General features: G+C 43.2%; 1 protein-coding gene across 1 annotated transcript in view; it reads right to left on the minus strand.

Moving 5' to 3' along the window:
* Positions 1 to 788: 788 nt before the first annotated feature.
* The window catches only part of NTN4 (netrin 4), a 72,897-nt gene continuing 59,939 nt past the window's right edge, over positions 789 to 13,746 (minus strand). The window contains exons 8-10 of the mRNA XM_060245215.1: positions 12,026 to 12,094; positions 8,178 to 8,348; positions 789 to 1,051 (exon numbers count right to left, since the gene is read on the minus strand). Coding sequence (XP_060101198.1) covers positions 918 to 1,051; positions 8,178 to 8,348; positions 12,026 to 12,094 — 374 coding nt within the window. The 3' untranslated portion in view covers positions 789 to 917. The remainder of the gene's footprint in view (positions 1,052 to 8,177; positions 8,349 to 12,025; positions 12,095 to 13,746) is intronic.

The raw sequence follows: 13,746 nt of genomic DNA on the forward strand, positions 1-13,746 counted from the left end.
TGTAAGTGATGGCAGTCCATCAATAGCACATATGCACTCTTCCAAAGAAGTACATAAAAATGAGGTTTGGATTCTCAAATCGTTTTCTTGATGCCAATTCAGTCTCACATATTTCAGCAGGATTTGCACCAACAAACCTTGGTGCAGATAGATCCAAGTGGGCAGCCGTGTTGGTCTGAAGTAGTAGAACAAAATAGGAGTCAAGTTGCACCTTTAAGACCAGCTTAGTTTTATTCAGAACGTTAAGCTTTCGTGTGCTGTAAGCACACTTCATCAGACGAGGAATCTGGTACAGTGAGCAGAGCCACACATTGCTGGTAGGCAGTGACTCAGTATGCAAAATGGTACAAATTTAAGATCCAATGACAGAATTTCTATCTTAAATTTGTATCATTTTGCATTCTAAACCACTGCCTACCAGCTATGTGTAGCTCTGCTCACTGTACTGGAATCCTCGTCTGATGAAGTATGCTTAGAGCACATGAAAGCTTATGTTCTGGATAAAACTAAGTTGGTCTTAAAGGTGCACCTTGACTCCTATTTTGTTCTAAATCTTGGTGCAATAAGTCAATATTGACAATGGAAATTTAATTTAAAACTTAAATGTTTGGCTGTGATTGGTATTAATAGGACTGACTTCCAAGCAGATTGTCCAAATGCAGAGAAAATTTGTGAGTGCATCCTCATTTACAGAAACCTCTTTTCCCATACCTTGTAGGATGACTAGTAGGAAGACAGAATGGGTGGAGGAGCTTTAAAAGTGCAGCTACACTCTCTGCTGAAGGGTGAAATGCTGTCAGTTGGAATACCTCTCAACATATTTGGCACTATTCCCTTAGAATCCAGTTTCAATTTCAGAGGTCTACTCTCCATGAAATTTGCATCTTGTGCATAAATAAATAGTCTGTTCGGCACTTTCAGCTGCAGTCTTTGAAAATCTCAAATACTTTTTTCCCAAGAGCTGGTTTCCACTGCTGAACAAAACTTTTCATGTTGACAATCAGTCTGTTTGCTTGGACATCTTCATATCCAGCTACAAGGTATGTCAAACCTGTGAATAAAAACAGGTATTTTGAGATTAAGATTTAGATAAAATTTACCCAAGATATAGTCATATAGGAAGATATTTACCCAAGATATAGTCATAAGGAAAGATATAGTCATAAGATATAGTCATAAGGAAAAGATAGTTTCAGGAATTTTTTGCAATATTTTTTATTATTATAAATTCAGGTAGGGATACAGAAAAGAAAAGAAGGAATTGTAAGTATCATATTTATCTGTTGTTTGTTCATCATAAGGACAAATGACATCAGAGTATGCATTTAAAATACCTAGTATTCAGTGATTTCTACATACTATGCCTGTTACTTAAACCTAACATTTATTATCATAAGCTACTGTTACTAAAATTATTTCATTATATATTCTAATACATCCTAGTACTATCATGTTTATCATACTCAAATTTAAATCTGAGAGTATTTTTAAAGTACTTCTAAAACAAACAAACAATAAAGTAAGTACCATATGTACAGGAATTTTTAGAGCTTTTGCAGTACACTCCTGTACCAAGTTACTCTAGTCCAACCCCATTGAATTGAATGGGCTTAGACTGGACTAATTCTGCATAAGATTGTGCTGTTTACCTTGGCCTTTCTTCAAGAAGTTGAGTGGCTTACATTATTCTCCCCCTTATATTTATTCTTACAACCCTATGAGGGAGGTTAAGATGAAGGGACGTTTATTCATTTATATTTATATCCCACTTTTCTTCCCAATAGGAACCAAAGTAGCTTTACAACATTATTCTTCCAGTTGGAAGAGATGTCCAAGATGCTGTCTCAAGCCTCAGCCTACAGGGGAGGGATGTTTGCAAACAAGTCAGTAAAACAGACAGGCAGATTATGGGTTCTCTTCCTGTTTACTCTCCTGTCTCTGTTCTTTTGAAGTAAACTGATAGATCTCAGGAAAACTGCCTGTCTTCCTTCTGTTCCCTCTCTCACACACCATCTCTCTCTTCTTGCACACACAACAGAGATGGAGGGTCCCCCTCTGAATTCATCCATCCAAGGTAGTTTAGATTTGTTCTGTCTCTTAAGCTTTACTATCTAGATTCTAGTCCCTAAATTAAAGGACTGTTATTAGTCTTGAAACTTGAAAGCAGCTCTGTGTAATATTATAACTCTGCCAACACACCGAGAACAAAGGGCTTCCTCTGTGTGTAGTCAAAATGCACTCTACTAAGACAGACAGGATACTGGACTAACTAACCAGTTAACTCCTAATACATCCTTTCACCTTTTTATCTTTACAGCTACAATCCTGTACAGTTAGTTAAGCTGAGAGAAACCGACTGACCCAAGATAACCTAGGAAGCTTCATCGCAGAGTGAGAATCTCAACCCTATTCTCCCAGATCTGGCTCTCTTTCTATGGGGATATTGGCATAGTGGGTGAATGGGAGACAGAATATGAACAAATTGTTTAGGGACAGCAAAGATAAAAATATGGCATGTTCTCTGTTTGGCCTATATGCTTTAATGGCATTGCTGTTAGCAAAATATTCCCACAGCTGAATCCACATTCTCATTGCAAACATAATTTTCAAGAGGCTATTTGTAATATCTCCCTAGAAGCACACCACATTGCAACAAGGGAGCAACATCTTATTGTCTCATTAGTTGTAGTTTGCTATAAATATGTATGGCTGCTGTTTCTGAGAGTATAAAAATAAAGTAGACTGAAATGTTTTATCCCACTGTCCAAGGTTACAAATATTTTCTGGAATTCCTGGAAAGCTTCCTTTTTTGTTTGCCAGCTGTAAGGAACACTCTGTTCTTTGATAATATGAAGAGCTGCTATAAGGAAGTATTTTATTTTTATCATTTATTACATTTGTATGTACAAATGGGTAATCTGCAAAGACTTGCACGCGGGGGGGGGTGTCAATTCATTTCCCTTTGTATTCCCTTCCTCACACCATTTCCTCTTTCTGTCCTGGCAGCCCACATGTCCTCTCTCTTTTCTCTGCTTCCTTCTTTCCTTCCTACTCAATAACCAACCTTTCTTTTACTTGTCCTCCCACTCTTCAACTTTATTTTTACTTACTTCACTTATAGCCCACCTTTCTCCTCAATGAGGACCCAAAGCAGCTCACATTATTCTCCCTTATTTCATCCCCACAACAATCCTGTGAGGGACAGTAGGCTGAGAGAGAGTGACTGGCCCAAGATCACACAGCAAGCTTCCATGGCAGAGTGGGATTTGAACCTCAGTTTCCCAGGTCCTTATCTGACACTAGTGCCAGTGTCTTGATTGCCTTTCTGGTCAATGAAATTTTTCCTCGGTTTCATCCATTTTGGAACTTGTTTATGGTTTTGTTTCATTCCCAGGGGTGGCCAATGGTTTTTTGCCTACAACTCCCATCAGCCCCAGCTATTGACCATGCTGGCTGGGGCTGATGGGAGTTGTAGGCAAATAGAAGAAGAAGATATTGGATTTATATCCCGCCCTTCACTCCGAAGAGTCTCAGAGCGGCTCACAATCTCCTTTACCTTCCTCCCCCACAACAGACACCCTGTGAGGTGGGTGGGGCTGAGAGGGCTCTCACAGCAGCTGCCCCTTCAAGGACAACCTCTGCCAGAGCTATGGCTGACCCAAGGCCATTCCAGCAGGTGCAAGTGGAGGAGTGGGGAATCAAACCCGGTTCTCCCAGATAAGAGTCCGCACACTTAACCACTACACCAAACTGGCTCTAACATCTGGAGAGCTACCACTGGCCACTCCTTATGCCATTAAAGGTTTTATGTGTATGTTTGTGTGTGTGTGTGCCAGGACTAGCCAAGTAGGGTTTCCAATCCCCAGGTGGGGGCAGGGATCCCCCAGTTTGGAGGCCCTCCCCCTGCTTCAGGATCATCAGAAAGCGGGGAGGGGGAGGGAAATGTCTGCTTCAGGATCATCAGAAAGCGGGGTGGGAGAGGGAAATGTCTGCTAGGTACTCATGATTCCCTATGGAGATCAATTCCCATAGGGAATAATGGCAAATTGATCTGCGGGTATCAATTCCCATAGGGAATAATAGCAAATTGATCTGCGGGTATCTGGGGCTCTGGGGGGGCTGTTTTTTGAGATAGATGCACCAAATTTTCAGCATAGCATCCAATGCCTCTCCTCAAAAGACCAAGTTTCAAAAAGATTGGACCAAGGGGTCCAATTCTATGAGCCCCCAAAATGCCCTTATCCTTCATTATTTTCAATGGAGGGAAGACTTTTAAAAGGTGTGTGGTTTTTAAATGTGGTGGCCAGAACTCCCTTTGGAGTTCAATTATGTTTGTCACAACCTTGCTCCTGGCTCCACCCCCAAAGTCCCCAGATATTTCTTGAATTGGACTTGGCAACCCTATCCAAGTCACACAAGTTGTGTGGAGGTTGCCACTGGGCCTAGGTGAGGTTTGTGGCATCAAGCCATAGCCACTGCTACACCTGGGTGAATTGTGCAAATTGCATGGTAATAAATTGCCCAGTGGTTGTTGCTTGATTTGGCCTTGATGAGTCCTTCTTCCACAGTAGGAAGGAAGGAGCAGGAGTGGACTGGGAGACCAAAATAACCCTGGAAAAGGCTCTGAAACTCTCCTTCCCCTTTACTGATAGAAACCAAGGTTTGAAAGCTGGCAATATTGTTGTGGTTGCCTAGCGATTCCACCCCAAATAGCTACTGAGATTTCATTTCTTAGAGCTGTGGGTGCTGCTTCTATTATTTTCATGGGGGGGGGGGGTTAAACCCTGGTTGTTGTTTTGAGAATTGAGATTTTCCTGCAAAAATAGGACTTTTCTCAGGTTTGTGGAAAGATTAGTCTTGTCTGTCCATGGCTACAATCTCTGTATCCACAGATGAAGCCATGTTAATAATTAAATTTATTGAAAGTGGGGGACGTCCAAGAACTTGTAGGAGCATATTTTCTCCCCCCCACACACACACACTATTTCCCCTCTTTTCTTGCTTTCTTTTCTTCTTCCTACCTTTAGCTGTACTCCTGTCTTCAGTTTTTCCTCCTCTCCCCCCCACAGCAGCCTCTCCCTGGCCAAGCTGCATGAGAGTTATGCAAGACTCATAGTAGCAAGTCAGCTAGTCCTTGCTGCCCAATCTGGCCCCAATGAATCCTCCCTCAAAGGCCAGAACAGCCCTATAAAGGGTGCTGCCCCTCTCCTGCCCTTCCTGACATAAGCCAAGGCTTGAAGCTGACAATACTGTTGTGGTTGCCTAGCATAACAGTATTGTTTCTTAAAATTACATACTTTTTTTTATAATTTTGACATTTTTAACCCCGCTATATGTGTGTGTGTTTAAATTTCAGATTTTTCTTCAAACCTGGGGCATTTTTGTCTGATTATGACTCAAATTAAGTATCCACAGATCTGGAAATTATGGGGATTAGATATATTGGTGTATTTAGAATATTTGTGTGTTGCCTCTCTGGAGACCTGCTTGAGGTAGCTCATTAAGTAAAATCAATAACAAAACAAGTATTTTCAATAGTAAACAAGCAAAAACTGATATCTGGCAGCCTGAAAATATAACACTTGTCCTTAGCCAATAGAAGGAAGAGAGACTTGGCTCAGTAGCTTTGCTGTGGGATTGAGAAAGGCTGGCAAAGAAGCTCTGCTTCTCTCCTCCTTCCTCCCCAAGAAAGGAGCCTCAGCCAATGGAGAAAATAGAGGTTTTGCTCTGTAGCTCCTGAGCTCTTATGCAGAAGGAAGCAAGAGAGAGGGAGAAGGAAGCAGATGACAGCTGGTGCTCTGTAGCCCCTGAGCTCTTATGCAGAAGGAAGCAAGAGAAAGGGAGAAGGAAGCAGATGACAGCCGGTTGCTTGGGGGCCTGATAGGAGCCCTCTTGGGGCCTAAAGTATCAACATAATATTTTTCTTATTCATAGAATGTGGCACAAAATGGAATTTGTATATAAAGGCAAAATTTGAGTACAGTCAGGGCTGGCTCCAGGCTTTTTGGTGCCCTAGGCGAGGCTGCCTATTTGCACCCCCCCCCAATCAAACCACAGAAGCAAGACATTTGCAAACAAAATGTCTTTGCAGTAGGGTTGCCAATCCCCAGGTGGTGGCAGGGGATCCTCCGGTTTGGAGGCCCTCCCCCCGGTCTAGGGTTATCAGAAAGCGGGGGGAGGGGAGGGAAGTGTCTGCTGGGTGCTCCGTTCTTCCCTAGGGAGACCAATTCCCATAGGAAAGAATGGAGGATTGATCCGCAGGTATCTGGGGCTTTTGTAGGGCTGTTTTTTGAGGCAGAAGCAGCAAATTTTCAGCATAGCATCCAGTGCCTCTCTCCAAAATGTTCCCCGAGTTTCAAGAAGATTGGGCCAGGGGGTCCAATTCTACGAGCCCCCAAAGAAGGTGCCCCGATCCTCCGTTATTTCCTATGGAGGGAAGGCATTTAAAAAGGTGTGGGGTCCCTTTCAATGGGATGGCCAGAACTCCTTTTGAAGTTCCATGGTGCTTGTCACCCCCTTGCTCCACCCCAATGTCTCCTGGCTCTGCCCCCAAAGTCTACCGGCCCCACCCCCAAAGTCCCCAGATATTTCTTGAATTGGACTTGGCAACCCTACTTTGCAGTTCTGAATTCTGTCTATGGGCAGATCTTGTTAGAATGATGGTGTGTATGGGGCATAGCACTAGATCACAACACATCTAATGCTTGTTTGTGTAGCCATCCCTTTGAACATAGAATTTGCCATGTTAGATCAGGCCAAAGACCATTTTTAACAATGACTATGCAGGGTATGGCGATAAAGAATTTTTTAAAAACAGGAAGAAATCAGCATCGCATAGATATAGGCTTCCCAATCCCCAGGTCCCAGTGGGGGATTCCCCGGTTTTACAGGCTTCCCCCCCTCCCCCAGCCAGCTGGACGGCGGGGGAAGCCCCACCCCCACAGCCATTATGCACTTCCATGAACAATTCCCATAAGGAATGATGGGGAATTGATCCACAGGTATCGGGGGCTCTTAGGGTTGCCAAGTCCAATTAAAGAAAAATCTGGGGACTTTGGGGGCAGAGCCAGGAGACTTTGGGGGTGGAGCCAGGAACAAGGATGTGACAAGCATAATTGAACTCCAAGGGAGTTCTGGCCATCACATTTAAAGGGACAGCTCACCTTTTTAAATGCCTTTCTTCCATAGGAAATAATTAAGGATAGGGGCACCATCTTTTGGGGCTCATAGAATTGAACCCTCTGGTCCAATCGTTTTGAAACTTGGGGGGTATTTTGGGGAGAGGCACTAGATGCTATACTAAAAATTTGGTGCCTCTACCTCAAAAAATAGCCCCCCCCAGAGCCCCCAATACCCATGGATCAATTCCCTATTATTCCCTATGGGAATTGTTCTCCATAGGGAATAATAGAGTGCCTAGTAGACATTTCCCTCCCCCCACGCTTTCTAAAGGGGGGGGAGGGCCTCCATACCAGGGAATCCCCCCTCCCTGCCCCCTCCCTCTCTCACGCACACAAATACTTACTGGGTCTTCTTCCCTCTGCCTGCTGTGAAAACGAAAGCAAAGAAAGGGAGGGGCCGTTCTCCGAAGCCCTTCCTGTTTCCTCCTTCCTGCCCAGCCTTAAAGGGGCAGACATTTACAAACTGCTCAGGATCTCTTCACCAACATGAACCCTACAGGTGTGTTCTCCCCCCCTCCCCCCACCCCCCCGCTTCCTGATTTCTGGAGACAGAGGGATGAAGCTGCGAACCCAGAAGTCTCCCGCCAAAGCGGGGGGGGGGGGTTGGGAAGCCTAGGGGCTATGGGGGGCTGTTTTTTGAGGTAGAAGTGCCAAATTTTCAGTATAGCATCTAGTGCCTCTTCCCAAAATGCCCCCCAAGTTGCAAAAGTATTGGACCAGGGGGTCCAATTCTACGAGCCCCAAAAGAAGGTGCCCCTATCCTTCATTATTTTCTATGGAAGGAAGGCATTTTAAAAGGTGAGCTGTCCCTTTAAATGTGATGGCCAGAACTCCCTTGGAGTTCAATTCTGCTTGTCATACCCGTGCTCCTGGCTCCGCCCCAATGTCTCCTGGCTCCACCCCCAAAGTCTCCTGGCCCCACCCCCAAAGCCCCCAGATATTTCTTGAATTGGACTTGGCAACCCTACATAGATATGCTTCATAATAAATATTTACCAGGATTGAGTATTGGGCAAGTACATCCTCTGTTAGTCCACGATTCCGGATAAAGAATCCTCTTCCCTTGAAAAATCTTTAGCTTTGTAGATTTCAGTACTTTTTTGATCTTCACATTGACCTCAGCATGAGAGCCTTTATCATGAGCTGATAAAATATTTGCCTTCAGCACTGTGAAAAAAATTTCAAAATACATTTTCTGCTTTCATTTTAATGTAGTGGTGCACATTAATGTTGCGTACCACTGATTCATACACTGTGCACAAGGCCTATTTACACTTCCTGGGTGATTGTACTTGTTTTTTTTATGGCAGACTATATATTTGATTTGTTGAAAAGAAGACAGACCTTGATTTGGTTGAACAGAAACAGTGCCAGACCTTCTGCTTGATGAGCTTGTTCAGCCTTTGCCAAGGACAGGGTGCAGGGAGATGCTCAGTGACCTAATTTTGAAGAAATACTGAACACATAGCTCAGTTTCTTCCCACTAATGTTATTGGGAACTGGTGCTGCTTACTCATCATTTTAAATGTTTATACAAATTTGCAAACCACAACAATGCTGTCATGTACGTTGGCCACCTCCTCTCATTATAGCTTTAAAACACATATATTTTGGCAGAGAGAGGTAATTATTTTAAATCTGTCTGGTCATTCTCAGTTAAGTTGGTTCATGGAAATTCCTAGACAAAAAGTTCTTGGGGTGGGGGATTCTCCCCCTCCCCGCCTTAAATCATGCATGGATGGATTTCAACGGACAGAGGCCTGTTGCCAACACAATGCATATAGTACAATAAGCACTTTATACTAGAAAAATATTTGTCCATAAATCAAATGCTGCCTGGCTTTTTCAGCCTGTTATTTATAAGGTATATCAAAATACTGGAAGAGGCATTCTGCAGGGAAACTTGTACAGCAGTAGAAAAAATATGCAGGCAGCTGCGTTGGTCCATTAGAAAAACATTGAAATATTGTGGCATAATACTTTTATTAGGATCATCACAGGGTAGGCAGTAATGCATGAGTACTTGCCTTCAGGCAAGGTATTAAGCCAAAAAAGAGAAGAGGGAGGGGGAAAACAAAAATATATGGAGGATGAGCATGATGAAAAACACAAGTCTATGATTGCCACTGCCTTAAAATAGAATGGAAAAGGTGTTGCGCAGTGTTAATTTGATTAAGCTGTGTTCAGTGCAAAAAATCTCAAGTTATACTAATGCTTTGGAATAAAGAAGCAATGAAACTGCTTCCTTTGAAAAGAGCAAAAAAAGTGATTATTTGGATCTACCTCTATCCCTTTACAGATCACAAGGGTTCTTTTACAGACAGAGAACAGAAGTAAAGGGAAATAATGCTGTAGACCTTATATTAACAAAGCTAGAGATTAAATTTAGCTGGTATACTAGGTTTAATAATAATAATAATAATAACTTTATTTTTATATCCCGCCCTCCCCCGCCGAAGCGGGCTCAGGGCGGCTAACAGACATGGAAATCCCATGATTCATATAAAACAATGTAAACAATTTTAATATATCAATTATATAATAAATTAATTTAAAATAGATAAAATATATAAATGGGTGCTAAAATACTGTGATCATAATATCCATAAGATGGCTAGATGTGCATACGTCAGATTAATCGGGTTCCATCTCGAAGGCAAGTTGGAAAAGAAATGTTTTGCAAGCCCTGCGGAATTGGTTCAGGTCCCGCAGGGCTCGCACCATCTCTGGAAGGTGGTTCCACCAACGAGGGGCCATCACTGAGAAGGCCTGCTCCCTAGTAGCCTTCAACCTAGCATCTCTTGGCCCAGGGATTGTTAGTAAATTCTGAGAGCTAGATCTCAGTGCTCTCTGGGGCACATATGGGGAGAGGCGGTCCCTTAGGTAGGCAGGTCCTCGGCCATATAGGGCTTTAAAGGTAATAACCAGCACTTTATAGCGAACACGGTACACAACCGGCAGCCAATGCAGATCCCGCAGCCCAGGCCGCGCAGGTTCCCACCGTGGTAGTCCCTCCAGCAGCCTGGCCGCCGCGTTCTGGACTACCTGAAGCCTCCGTGTTCGGTATAAGGGCAGCCCCATGTAGAGGGCATTGCAGTAGTCTAGTCTCGAAGTGACCGTTGCGTGGATCACAGTTGCTAGGTCGCTGCACTCCAAGAAGGGAGCCAGCTGCCTCGCCCTCTTGAGATGGAAGAAGGCGGATCTAGCAGTGGCGGCTATCTGGGCCTCCATTGATAGAGAGGATTCCAGTAGCACTCCCAGGCTCTTGACTTTGCGCACTGGTACCAGTGGCGCACTGTCAAAAGCCGGTAGGGTAATCTCCCCTCCCGGTCCGCCGCGGCCCACGCAAAGGACCTCAGTCTTCGCCGGATTCAACTTCAACTTCAACCCGCTCAGCCTGAGCCAGTCAGCCACGGCTTGTAATGCCCGGTCCAAATTTATAGGGACCTCACCAGCCCGGCCGTCCATCAATAGATAGAGCTGGGTGTCATCTGCATATTGATGACAACCCAGCCCATACCTCCGTGCAATCTGGGCAAGGGGGCGCATAAAGATGTTAAACAACATCGGGGAGAGAACTGCTCCCTGGGGCACACCACAATGAAGTGGGTGCCTCTGAGACAGCTCCCCCCCAATTGCCACCCTTTGTCCCCGACCGTCAAGAAAGGAGGAGAGCCACTGTAAGGCTAGCCCCCGAATTCCTGCGTCGGCAAGGCGGCGGGTCAGCAGCCGATGGTCGACCATATCGAACGCAGCCGATAGGTCTAGCAACAGCAGTACCGCCGAGCCGCCTCGATCCAGTTGTCGTCGGAGGTCATCCATGAGGGCGACCAGGACTGTTTCCATCCCATGGCCCGGGCGGAAGCCGGACTGGCATGGGTCTAAGGTTTAGAGTCAACAGAAGCAAACTGCCTCTGGGAAAAACTTGCCTGTGGACAAGCATGATAGTAACCAGCAATAATATCCAGTTTGTACAGAAAACTGCCTGTAGGCTTTTATTAATTGATTACATTTATATCCCACCTTTCTTCCACGGAATTCAGATTGGTGTACACAGGGACCCCAAGAGGTCTCTGATTCAGGTGCTGGGTGGACCCATATCTGCTTAGCTTTAGCAAGGTTGCTGTATCATAATGGGGTCCCCAATCCTGTTAAACCTGTGGGTGTTTTGGAATTTTGATAATAGGCAGTGGGCATCTTAACAAAGTGGTTATAGCAGGAAAAGGCAACTCACAAAATGACTGCCATATTGTCTGAGTCCGATCACAAAATGTGAGGAAGTTCTCTGCATTTCCCCCCAACTCTTTCTATGATAGTCTTGTGCTACATAAAGTATTTTTATTAATGTTGGCACAACCATAATCCATACTGGGTCTTTAATCACAATAGGCCAGGAGGCCCCAACATAGTGCCCATGGGTGCCATGGTGCCCACCAAGAGTTTTTAGAAAATAGGTGGGACTGGGTGCGACTTTCATTCAGCAGAGCTTCTGATTTACCACTGAATATCTAGTTGGTCATGGGGATTAAAATAACATAGTTTCGGTGGCAGTTGCCTCCACAATGTTTGTTTTATTCTCTCTGATCTCTCCCCCAGTGTATTTTTGAATACACTTCTCCCTTGCACTTGGGGCTTCCTTTGTGTGTGTGGCTCCACCTCTTGCTGCAGCCATTTTGTAATTGTGCCCACCATTTTTTGTCAGAATTCCAAATATGCTTACAGGTTCAGAGAAGTTGGGGCTCCCTGTATTAGGGAGTAGCTTTGTTGACAATTATCACCTAATATACTTTCATGAACTGTTTACAATAGGCCATGTGGAGAATTTATTTTTAAAATCAGCTTACCATATGTATATTTCATGCCACAGAAGATCTTGGAGTTCCCTAAAACTTGCTCTTTACACTCACATTTTCCTGTGGAAAAATGAGAAAAAATATTTCTTGTTTTGAGCTATCATCTGAGGAGATCTTCAAACAATATTAGCTCATGTGATAATGGGAAATATAAGATACATGTTTTTTTTGTGTCTGCCTGTTGATTGAGAGGAAATGAAATACTTCCAGTACAGAAATCTGATTCTGAACAATAAAATCTTTAACGAAAAGCAAGATTATATTTACGGTATTTGCAATGATATACTGCTGTGAATGGATGGTGAGATCGGACAAACTTTCTAATATTTTTCCCCACAAAAAATGGGAAAATAACCAAAACACATAAAGCAGACAGATGGAAGTCTTTATCATGCTACTGTGGCCACATAGAAAAAAATAATTTAAAAGGAATGCTTCTTGAATTACAATTGTCATAATAAAACCTTACTCCCGTCATCTACACAGTGTTTTATAATAAACACTGTGTGGATGATGGGAGTAAGGTTTTATTATGACAATTGTAATTCAAGAAGCATTTTAAGGTAGATGCTGAGCTGATATAATTCAGTACACCTTCTGGCGTTGTCAGGGGCATGTAGCATATGCAAATGAGGTGCTAATGAACTCTGGCACCTCTTTTTCTATGAAATGACCCCTGAATATATGCAAAATCAGTCTGTGAATATGACAAGGATGAGAGAAACAGCCTAAATAATAAAAAACCCTTCATTTAAATACAAAGAAAAACAATTATATTTTAATTGAAAAATTCATCATAATAATAGTTTACATACAAGCTGAAGGAAAATATGTACTACTCTTAAGAATACCATAACTATATTTAATGATTCTGTCCGTGAAAAGACCTATGACCTATGGTGACCCCAAAAGAGGAACTTTAAGGATAAGTGAGAAACACAGGTGGTTTGCCATTGACTTCCTCTGCAGAGCCTTCCTTGGTGGTCTCCCATCCAAATACTGACCCTGCTTGCCTTCAGAGAGGAGATCAAACTATTCAATGTCACTTTCTCACTCATGTAATGATTATAAAAGCAATACATTGTAAAAGGAAGCTAGGCAATTCAACCTGCACAAAATGAAGAACCGCCCATATTGCCTGGAGAATTTCAAAGCCAGAATTCAACCATCTCAGCAAGTGAAGTGCTGGATTAACCAAGCAAACACTACAATAATGCACAATTCTTGTAGTTGACTTTAACATTAAACATTTACAAATTTTATTTTACATTTTTCTCACTGCATAATCAGTTATATGTCTCGCTTTCAGCTTTTAAGTTAGTTGAAGTCAATAACTAGGAAGCTTTAACACATATCAAAAAAAATCCAGGTGGGCAGCCATGTTGGTCTGAAGCAGTTGAACAAAGCAGGAGTCAAGTTGCACCTTTAAGACCAACAAAGTTTTATTCAGAAAGTTTTATATCAGAAAACAACTTTTAAGCCTCGTTGTATTGTATAGAAGTAGTGGTGATTAGTGAAATGGCAGAGCCCAGAACAGTTTTGTATCAACATGGATTATCCCACTTTCACATCTAACAAATCAACTGCTTGCACTACTAGAGACAACGGAAGAGATACTAGCCATGCATTCTGAGTGCAGCACAACCACAGCTTGGAAGGGAACTGAAATGATGCTGATCAGAGCAAGGGCTGTTAGGGAAGCTAGGTGACTA

This window comes from Heteronotia binoei, chromosome 8, assembly GCF_032191835.1.
Source record: "Heteronotia binoei isolate CCM8104 ecotype False Entrance Well chromosome 8, APGP_CSIRO_Hbin_v1, whole genome shotgun sequence".
Taxonomy (NCBI): domain Eukaryota; kingdom Metazoa; phylum Chordata; class Lepidosauria; order Squamata; family Gekkonidae; genus Heteronotia; species Heteronotia binoei.